This window comes from Mustela putorius, unplaced genomic scaffold (assembly GCF_011764305.1).
Source record: "Mustela putorius furo isolate JIRA1106 unplaced genomic scaffold, ASM1176430v1.1 tig00003909_pilon_pilon_pilon, whole genome shotgun sequence".
Taxonomy (NCBI): domain Eukaryota; kingdom Metazoa; phylum Chordata; class Mammalia; order Carnivora; family Mustelidae; genus Mustela; species Mustela putorius.
The window spans coordinates 2,511,443-2,521,918 of NW_025422057.1; the positions used below are offsets into that span (position 1 = coordinate 2,511,443).

The 10,476-nt window shown below is 51.1% G+C and overlaps 1 protein-coding gene across 2 annotated transcripts in view; it reads right to left on the reverse strand.

The window, feature by feature from the left end:
* Positions 1-9,379, reverse strand: part of GLRX3 (glutaredoxin 3) — a 32,571-nt gene extending 23,192 nt beyond the window's left edge. Inside the window, exons 1-2 of one of the 2 annotated variants that reach the window (XM_045068484.1) lie at positions 9,228-9,379; positions 2,771-2,879 (exon numbers count right to left, since the gene is read on the reverse strand). In XM_045068484.1, the coding sequence (XP_044924419.1) occupies positions 2,771-2,879; positions 9,228-9,316 (198 nt within the window). In that variant the 5' untranslated portion in view covers positions 9,317-9,379. Of the gene's footprint in view, positions 1-2,770; positions 2,880-3,704; positions 4,139-9,227 lie in introns of those variants that run through there. The other variant, XM_045068483.1, reaches the window with a different exon arrangement.
* Positions 9,380-10,476: the final 1,097 nt, after the last annotated feature.

Genomic DNA, 10,476 nt, shown 5'->3' on the forward strand with positions numbered 1-10,476 from the left:
ACCCTCAGCACAAGCAAAAGCGAGCTCATTCAGCTCCAGTAAACCTACGGGTCCTGCCTTTCAGCAACCTGTTCCAGTGAGCAGGATACCCAGGCCAAAAGGCACGCTTGCTTTTCTCAGGTATTGCTTTTCCATCATCCACAAAGTAAGAAACTACTTATGGTCGCAAAACTTTATGACCTTCAAAACTCTTCGAAACATCATGTTTAAGAACACCTCATACAATGATTTTGTAAATGTAAGTTAAGCAATCAACTGATCTCTATAATTCACAAGTCAAAAATGCCAGACTGGGGGAACCTGGGTGGCTCAGTCCGTTAGGCGCCTGCCTTTGGCTCAGATCATGATCTCAGGGTCCTGGGATCAAGTCCCACGTCAGGCTCTCTGCTCAGTGGGGAGTCTGCTTCTCCTTCTCCCTATGCCACGCCCCCCACCACAGAACTCGTGCACTCTCTCTCACTCTCTAACAGTATCTTTAAAAAGAAAAAAACAAAAACAAAAAACTAAGAAATCAAATTAAAAGACAGAGGAGGCTGAACATAGGTTCTCTACCCGAGATGGCTCAAGAGCTCTCCCTGACAAAAGCGAGCTCTTTTTAAAGGAACTGCATCCTCTCTTACTGAGGCATACCAACAGATCGCTCAAATATTTCACTTATTTGCTCAACATTTAAATTACCTACCTTATAAACTCCATGAAAATTATTTTTACCACTTACAAGAAACACTACTGGGATGCCTGGTGACTCAGCTGCTTGAGCATCCAACTCTTGGTTTCAGTTTAGGTCACGATCTCAGGGTTGTGAGATGGAGCCCTGTGTCAGGCTCCATGCTCAGTGCAACGTCTCTTGAGATTTTGAGATTCTTCCCGCACCCGCGCCCCCCCCAATGCAGCTCCCCTCCACTCACGTGCTCTCTTTCTAAAATAAATAAAATCCTAAAAAATGTATTAAAAAAAAAAAAAAAAAGAAGAAAGAAAAAACAGGAAAGGAAGAAAGAGAAGCAAAACTACTCCATAGAGTGAATTTCCAGAAAGCAACGCCTCCTGGGAGGGCTACCCACCTCGTGCGGTCAGCCTCCCCACGAAGAGCAGGTGCACTCAGGTTCCGGAGTCCCCGACAGATAAGGACGTCCCAACCCCTGGCATACTCAGACACTTAAGTACTTCAACAACTTACAATCTCACTGCCAAGTGTGGTACCAATGTGAGAAGTAATTCTATAGTCGCCTTAAATAAATCATTCAGATGGCAACTACGAACAATGTGCTACCTAACCAGTAACATTATACACATAAAGCCAGACATGCAACAATTACCATCATCTTGATTAATCTTATGATTGAAATGTTTAATCATTCATTTCACTGGTAATCATTATCTTTTATCGCTGACCAAACATGCAGTTTTAATGTCTCCTTCTATTATTTATATTGGACATTTTAGGGTTACATTCTAAGGTTACATTATACATTTCATTGGAATTTTAAATAAGTCCTTAAATTTTAAAAAGCTAACTATTACATCTATATTTGCTCTACCTTCACAAAAAAACACTGAAAAGATTCATGCAAAATTAATATAAGCAGGCCCTTCTTTACGGGGTGGGATACCAGGGCCGACGGGGAAGGTACAGGGGAGCGCTCTCACTGTCTACCTTTTACGCTGTTCTGATTCTGAGACATCTAACTGCAAAACCTATTCGAAGCACACTTACCTGTATAGAAATTGCCTGAAAATGACATCGCCTATTACACAGATGAAACAGTCTGTCAGAATTCTGTTTTCAGTTTATATAAAAAGCGGAAAATACAGAAGATACCACTTTTAGCCCCATCTATGGGTGTATCTGTCAACATGTGCTCTCAACTCACTAATTCTGGTTTTAAAAAATAAGGATTTGGTACTTTTTGTTTCTTTAAATCCTAAGGATTCAAGCTCTTGAATACAGGGTGTGCCTTCCTTCTCAAAACTTCATTTCTAAGATTCCTGACTCCTATTTGGGCTTTGTTGCCTCAACCAGGACTAAGTCCTGAATGACGGCATTAAATGTGCTCAACCACGTGAGCTGATCTACAGCCTCGACCATCACCTTCCCGGCACGTGCCCCCACAAGAGACAAACCGGGGACGCAGAGTGTTGTGACACTGGGCAAAACAAGGCAAGGCGGGGAGATGCTGGGCTCTCCTCCTCCGCTTCCTGAACAGATGAGAAAAGCTTTCCGTTTCTCCTGGGGGTCTGCATGGACCCGATCGCAGGCAGCTGCTCTTCCTGCGCCCCTGCTCCCTGGCGGCCTCCACACACCCTTCCTTCACTGGCTTTCCACATCACGCCCTGCGCTTCAAGGAAGCAAGCTTCGTTAATATTGTTACTATACTCAAACCATGACGGTCCGCAGTGAATGACCCGGCTGCTTCTGCCGGAAAACATCCCCGCTGCTCACGCTGCAATTTCCTGGTTGTGTCCTCCCGCCACACGTGTGTTAGGGAACGTGTGCTGATGATCACGGTACTTGGTACTTGAGAAATGCAAAACAATTTTAAGATTTTTAAGAATAATCTACTGCAGGCAACCCTGTCAAGATCCCCTTGCTTTTAAGAGCTTCTTCTAGATCTTCACTTAATAAACCTTCACAATAATAATAATAATAATAATAATCTACTGCAAAAAGAACACTAGCGGCAATTACAAACACAGGGAACTCCACATCCCTCCTCCCTGGTACTGATACAATGCAGTCGGCCTCCTAAAAAACGTGGCGCCACAAACATACCTTCACAAATGAAACGCGAGGCTGTTCTTTGGCCAATTCTGCCATCACGTCATTCATCTGAGCACACTGTGGGGCCCATGGCGCCCAGAAATGGACCACAAGGAGGGACCTGGAAATCAACAAAATACAACGTTTTAAAGTTACAGTATCTTTAGAAATAAGGAAACACTGACACAGGTTAAATTCTATTACCAAAACAACCTTCACAAGAAGTGCCTGAATTGTTTTTCTACTGCTAGAATTCTACTGTATTAAACACAGACTGGAATATGAGGCTTGCAACGTCTTAGCAATCTTTTGGATGAATTTTCAAGTTAATGGTATTTCTTGAGTGAAGACTTAGCTCATATGAAGTGGTTCTAAATATTCATCCATCTCAACTAATAGTCAAATAAATCAATTGTGTTTTCAGACCCTTAGGATAGGTGGAAACTAGACTGCGGCAGCCAAGACGCCCGTCGGTGACAAATGACCACACGTGCACAGTCACTCTGCAGCCTTCACTGCTTACGCACAGCACTGTGATGCCAGTGACTAACTGTGACCATAGGAACAGGAATAAAATGTTGAAAATGCAAGGCACACAGGCAGAAAACAAGGGAAAAAATGGAAATCATTTTCACAAAGACGGGCTTTTTTTATATTCTACCACAAAAGATTTTCTAAAAATTGATGGTATGAACCAGACAGAACAGTGGATTAATAAATTATTGACTAAGTTCTTGGGCATCTCAGCATGTACTTATCAACTATTTTCATATAAAAGTCTTGGCTAAGCTATCCTTCAAGTCTGTCTTCATATTGAACTGGAAACCCCTTCTATAGGATTCTAAGTACAAGTTATAACCATCCCCAACCAAAAGAATCTGAAAAATCAGCAAGAAAACACATTGAAAAATACGTTATCTAGAGAAAGGAACGAAGGACTACTAACCTGTGGGCAAGAAAAGGAGCGGCAAACCGTAAAACCAGGGGAACAATACAGCTGCGAGAAGCAGGAGCCTCCCACCCAGGGCCGGGGATCAGAAGCCAAGGGAGGGCCTGGGGGAGAGGTAGGAGGGGCAGGATCTGGTGACCTTGGAAGCATGTCGAGAGACTCCTAGCTTCTGGCTCACTGACTGATGAGGCCGGGTGGCAGAGGCCACTCATCACGTATAGAAGCTGCCAGCCTGAGAGGAAAGGACACCTGCACGGGGAGCTGTTAGCGATGGTCCAGAGCACAGAAAAGAACTTGATTTGGAAATCAAGAATAGAGCTGGCACCGAGCTCTCCTACACTAGAGGATAAAAGACAGAGGTCAGAGCCTCTGGACTTAATCGACAGTAAGTTAGAACAGATGGAGGAAAAGGAACCCAGGCAGTAGATCAGAGAATGAAGCCCAAAAAGCACAGCAAGGTTAAAAGGCCTCCCAAGGGGCACCTGGGTGGCTCAGTGGGTTAAGCGCTGCCTTCAGCTCAGGTCATGATCTCAGGGTCCTGGGATCGAGTCCCGCATCGGGCTCTCTGCTCAGCAGGGAGCCTGCTTCCCTCTCCCTCTTTCTCTCTGCTTGCCTCTCTGCCTGCTTGTGATCTATCTCTGTCAAATAAATAAATAAATAAATACCTCCCAAAAGTCAAGAAAAGGATGTCGAGAACCAAGGAGTGACAACCGTCCAGTCCAGCCGGGCCAGACGGCAGCATGCAGGGACTGAACGAAGAAGAGGCTGTCAGGGGCTAGAAATCTGCACTCGAAGAGAGCTGCCTGTAAACAGAGAGAGTGCTAGGCAGAGGGGAAGACAGGATCAAGGGATTTGCTTTTTTTCTTTAATGCAAGAAAATCTTCGTGTTGGTTTCATAGGGTGTAGTCCAGGGGGGAGGGAAGGATGAGATGCGAGAGAGGCTGAGGATACCAGCTCTCGGGTGGCAGGAGAGGGGATACAAGAGCAGAGAATTCACCGTGAGGGAAGGCACAGCCTCCTCTGGGTCAGGAGTGAAGGAATCAAGAATGGGTGAAGCTACAAATAAATGTTAGATGTTGGGGTGGGGGGGTGGGGGAGGCTCCTGAAGGCCGGTTTTCCCAGGCAAGGAAGCAAAGTCATTTGCTGAGGCCTGCGGTCATAGACAGCAGTGAGGAAGAAGGCAGAGCTGCCCAGGGGCACGCAAGAGGAAAGCGCGAAAGACCCAGCCAAGGCTGGAAAGGATGTATTGTGGGTCCCTGACCCGTGGGTGTCCAGCAGAACTCAAAAACTTCCATGTGTGGTTGGGCGGGCCTCGGGGTCTATGGCAGAGACTGTGCTGTGTCCCTTTCCTCCTGGCACTGAGCCTGACGACACTGCTCAGTCATCCCTGCCGCTGTCTGGGGCTCTGGGGCTGAGCTCTGGCCAGTGAGCCTCTGCAGAGGATGCTGGGGAGGCCCCAAGGCCCAGGGCTCCCACAAAAGGATAAGAACTGCACAAGAATGCTGAAAGCAGGGGCGCCTGGGTGGTTCAACTGGTTAAGTGATTGCCTCGGGCTCAGGTGGCTATCCTGGAGTCCCAGGACCCAGTTCCACGTCAAGCTCCCGGCTCAGAGGGGGTCTGCTTCTCCCTAGGACCCTGCCTCCCCAACTCGCGCTCGCTCTCTCTCAAATACATTTTTTAAAAAATTAATACATAAGTCAATAAAAATGCTCACAGCGTCATCGGACACAACAGCCAAAAACTGGAAATAACCCCAAATGACCACAAGCTGGAGAAACCGTTTTATACGGTTTTATACGTTTTAAACAACAGAATACTAGTCGGCAGTAAAAAGGAACCACCTACAGGGGCACACAACATGCACCTTAAAAACATGATGCAGAGAACATCCTAGAGGTACAAGACCATGAGCTGTGTAACTCCATTTACATCAAGTACCAAGAACCGGCAAAACTAACCTATAGTAACAAAGAGCAGGTCAGTGGCAGAAACTATGGGAAAGAACATTCTGGGACTCTATGTTGTTCGGAATGGTGGTTACTTTTGTATATATGACTGTCAAAATTCATCGCAGCTAGCTATTAAGATCTGTGCATTTCCTTATGGTATGTTAAGTAATGCCTCATCTTTTTAAAAAAGCCAGGATACCACTTCTAACTAAATTGAAAAAGGATTTTTTAAATAATAATATTCTATGATTAAAAAAAAAAAGATGGAAGAAACCAATCATTTCCATATCCTACTGGTAAAGATTAAATTGGAACCTTTCAGAAATTTCTTACACACTGTCAAGTATCCTAAGAAGTAATTAAAGACACAAAGATGTATATATAGGAGTACTTTCCCATGATCTTACACAACATTTAACAGGAAGAACCAATTCTTCAACAACACTATAGCTTTTTTAATGGTCCTATAACAAAATATTATCAAGCCATTAAAAATCATTTCAAAAAACTTTAATGACATGGAAAAATTTTCACAATGACTGTATTTTTTAAAATTTTAAGATATTTTTAACAATATGAACTAACATGCAAAAAAAGATACCCTTTAAACTAATATACTATTGCGTATCAATTATACTATAATAGTTTAATAAAAAGGAAAAAATGGCATACCCACACAACTTAAATTTCATTACCACTGACATGGTTTTGAAGAGTAATTTAAATCTTAATTTAAATGTGCGATCTTAACTTCCATACTGTAAAACAGCAGTAACTAGGGACCCCTGGGTGGCTCAGTCGCCTAAGTGTCTGCCTTTGGCTCAGGTCATGATCCTAGAGCCATGGGAGGGAGCCCCACATTGGGCTCCCTGCCCAGCAGAAGCCTGCTTCTCCCTCTCACTCCGCCTGCTGCTCCCCCTGCTTGTGCTCTGTCAAATAAATAAATAAAATATTTTTTAAATATTTTTTAAATAAGCGGGGGGTGCCTGGGTGGCTCAGTGGGTTAAGCGTCTGCCTTTGGCTCAGGTCATGATCTCAGGGTCCTGGGATTGAGCCCCGCATCGGGCTCTCTGCTCAGCGGGGAGCCTGCTTCCTCTTCTCTCTCTCTCTGCCTGCCTCTCTGCCTACTTGTGATCTCTGTCTGTCAAATAAATAAATAAAATCTTTAAAAATAAATAAATGTGTGTGTGTATGTGTATATATATATATATATATATATTTTTTTTTTTTTTTAAATATAGAGCACCTAGGTGGCTCAGTCAGTTAAGCATCTCCCTTCCACTCAGGTCCTGATCCCGGGTCCTGGGATAGAGTCCCACACTGGGCTCCCCGCTCATGGGAGACCCTATTCCTCCCTCTCCCTCTGCTGTTCCCCCTGCTTGTACTCTGTCAAATAAATATTTTTTAAAAGTATTTAAAAATTAAACAAAATACAATAGAAATACCTGATACCCTGGGATACTGGAACGATCAAACAAAAATGTAAAAACATTTGAAAGATAAAAGCATGGTATTAATATTAATAGTAACTTTACATCAGCCACAGTGACCTCCCACTGAGGCGCTCCGCTTCCGAAAGCAGCAGCACTGCGAGGAGCACCAGGTCATAAACCTGAAAGGAACACCAACGCCGCCGCCCTCTCTCAGGTTCCAGCAAGAGTGCCCGCTGCCTGCATGAAATCACCCAACTGGCACAGTGCACTGTCTGAGGAAAAACTTTAAAGATCAGGTTCAAATCCCAACTAATACGACTTAGGACAATGCACGGGACAGCAGTCGCGCGTCAGCAGAACAATCAGTGCTCAGTGCGCAGCTGTTTCCCCGCTCCTCCTGGGTGCTCTGCGCCGCAGCGACCGTCTACCGAGCACCAGGTCTTCCACAAACGGGTCCTCCCTCTTCCAATTCCTCTGCAGGTGGGAGCCGCACCCTCACTGTGCAGACGAGTGAGGTTGCAGTGATAACAAACAGCTGAGACGACTTTAGGAAAGCTAAAAATACAGGCTTTTTAACGATTTGATGCATTTACTTGAGAGCGAGGAGAGCACCAGCACAGCGGGGAGGCAGAGGGAGGCGCAGGCTCCCCACCGAGCAGGGAGGGGCGGGGCTCGGCCCCTGCACCCCGGGCCCTGCACCCCGGGCCCAGGACCTGAGCAGAATGCAGACAGTTCGCCCGCGGAGCCACCCAGATTTCAGCTCACTCAACGCTTGAAAACTGAGAAGCGGCACTCAGAGGTCGAGTATTTAACGCTCCGGGCGACAAGGCCGTTTACTACGTTTTCGCCAACACCGGCCGAGCGGTGCGCCCTGCGGCCGCTTCCAGGGCCTGGTCCCCGAGGAGCAGGTGCGCGGCTCCGGCCGCACTTCGGCACACGCCGCCGGGCAGCACAACCGAATCGTGCGCCTGTGCGATCGCACGGGTCTTCGTGATGAAACATGAAACACGGGAACGAAAATGTGCAGCTCGCGGCACAACCGTCCTTCGGACGCTGAGGAGGGGCAGGCGCCCGAGCCCGCCTCCCGCGCCCGAGCCCGTCACCGGCGCGGCCTGGGTCGCCCCCACCCCTCGTCAGCGAGGACGAGGACGGTCACTTCCCTTTTCGTCCCTCACACGTTTCCACGGAAACGCGAACGTCCGGCGGGCGCTCCGGCTGGCGCGGGGAACGCCGACCCCTCCAGGGCGCGCGGCCAACCAGGGCCGAGGCGGGACGTGCCGAGGCGGGACCTGCCGCCGCGCTCGGCTTCCCGCACCCGACCGACTCCCCATCGCACCCGCGCTGCGAGCCAGCGCTCCCGGCCTCGGCTTCGGGTCCGGCGGGCCGCCCAGGGCTGGGGCGCACGGGCTGCCCTGCCCGGAACCACGCAGCCCCTCGGCCCCGCACGCGAGGCCCGGTCGCACGGCCCGCATCGTCTCCTGTGCCGGCAGGACGCACGCCTCCGGGGAAACGGAGGCCCCGTCGGCAACCTGCCCGGGGCTCCAGGGCTAGCGGGAGGCGGGGCCGGGGCGGCCTCGCGGGGCCGGGCTCCCACCCGCGCCCGCCGGCCTCCAGGTGCGGGGCCGCCCGGAAGCCCGGCCTGCACGCGCTCCCCGCACCGTCTCGGCGCCGGGGCGGCCCGACAGAGGCAGGCACGCGCCCCAGACCCGAGCGGACCGCGGCCGCCGCCCCGGGAAGCCGCGCGCGCCGGCCGGTGAGCTGCACGGCCCGAGCCCCGAACGCCGCGCGCCCGCCGGGCACGGCCGCCCCCGCAGCCGGGCCTCCCGGAGCCGCCGTCCGGACAAAGCCAGCCGGGCCCGCGCCTCGGTCGGGCCGGCGGGGTCCGCGCACCCGCTGCCCCGGCCCCGGGGCTGAGTCACCGCGTCGCCCGAGGCCCCGGAGGCCGCCAGGCCGGAGGCCGAGCTCGGCCCTGTCTCCCCCGTTCCTCCTCCCTCGGGGGCCGGGGCCGGGCTCGGGGCCGGGGGCGCCGCCGGTCCGCCGCCCCACCAGGCCCCAGGGCCGGGCGCGAAGGAGCCGGGCCGCCCCGCCGCCCGAGAGGCCGCCCCGCCGCCCGCCGCCCGCCGCCGCCGCCCGCTCACTGGGCTCTGAGGCGCAGCAGCTCCTCAAAGTGCTGGGCCGAGCCGACCTCCACCACGGCCGCCGCCGCCTCGGCCGCCCCCGCCGCCATGCTGCAGCCGCCAGACTCGAGCAATCGAGCGCGGCGGGCGGGGGCGGGGCCTCGGGCTGCGCGCGGAAGCCCCGCCCCTGGCCCCGCCCCGAGCCCGGCCGGCGCCGGCCGCGAGCGCGGAGCCGGGGCGGGGCTTCCGGGGAGCGTCCGCGTGCGGGACCCGCGCGCTGCCGGCCCCCGCCCCCAGCCGGCTCCGCGCGGCCCCCGGGCCCCGCGCGCTCGGCGCCGCTCCTACGGCCGCGGGGGGAGGGGTGCGCGCGGGTCGCTGAGTGCAGGTGAAGTCACGAGGTCTGGGCATTCAACAGGATGACATTGTAACCTAACATGAAATTAAGCAGAAGACGGGGATATTACCGAAAGTGGGAAATCACGTTTAAAATACAGTAAGAGCCACGAGGAACTGGTTTTGGTTTTTGTGGTTTTTTTGGACACAGAGATCACAAGTAGGCAGAGAAACAGGCGGGGGCGGGGGGAAGCAGGCTCCCCGCTGAGCGCAGAGCCCGACACGGGGCTCGATCCCGGACCCTGGGATCGTGACCTGAGCCGAAGGCAGAGGCCCCAACCCATTGAGCCACCCAGGCGCCCCCGAGGAACTGTTTTGTATCCCAACTGCGGTGGTACACATGCAAACCTAAACATGGGATTGCATGGGACAAAACACACACACACGCTTTCCAGTAACACTGGGGAACCCGAAGAAGAGGGGCGGATGGCGGGAATGTGGACATCCCGGTTGTGATTTCGTGCTACAGCTTTGCGGGAGGTCATCTTTGGGGGAGAATATGCGCAGGATCTCTCTCTATGATTCCTAACAACTGCACGTGGCACGAAATTATTTTAAAATGCACCCCAAAAAAGGCTTTTTTAAAAAATAAATGAAACCTAGCAATTACTATGCAAAAATGCAATAGAAGGCAAAATAGGATGAATGTACTCCGATGGCCGTTTTAAACAGAACTATAGGTAAGTAAAATAGCACGACTGTATATAAGCTGAACAGTACACAGAAAAAAGGTCTTCAGAAGGATATGTCCCAAAGTGTTAGCAGAGCTTGCCCCCAGAAAAGAGGGGAATCAAAGGGAGGACCTTCCCTTTTTACACCGGTACTTTTTAGTGTCATTTGCATTTTTTCAAAGGACATGGACTGACTTTGTCATTTA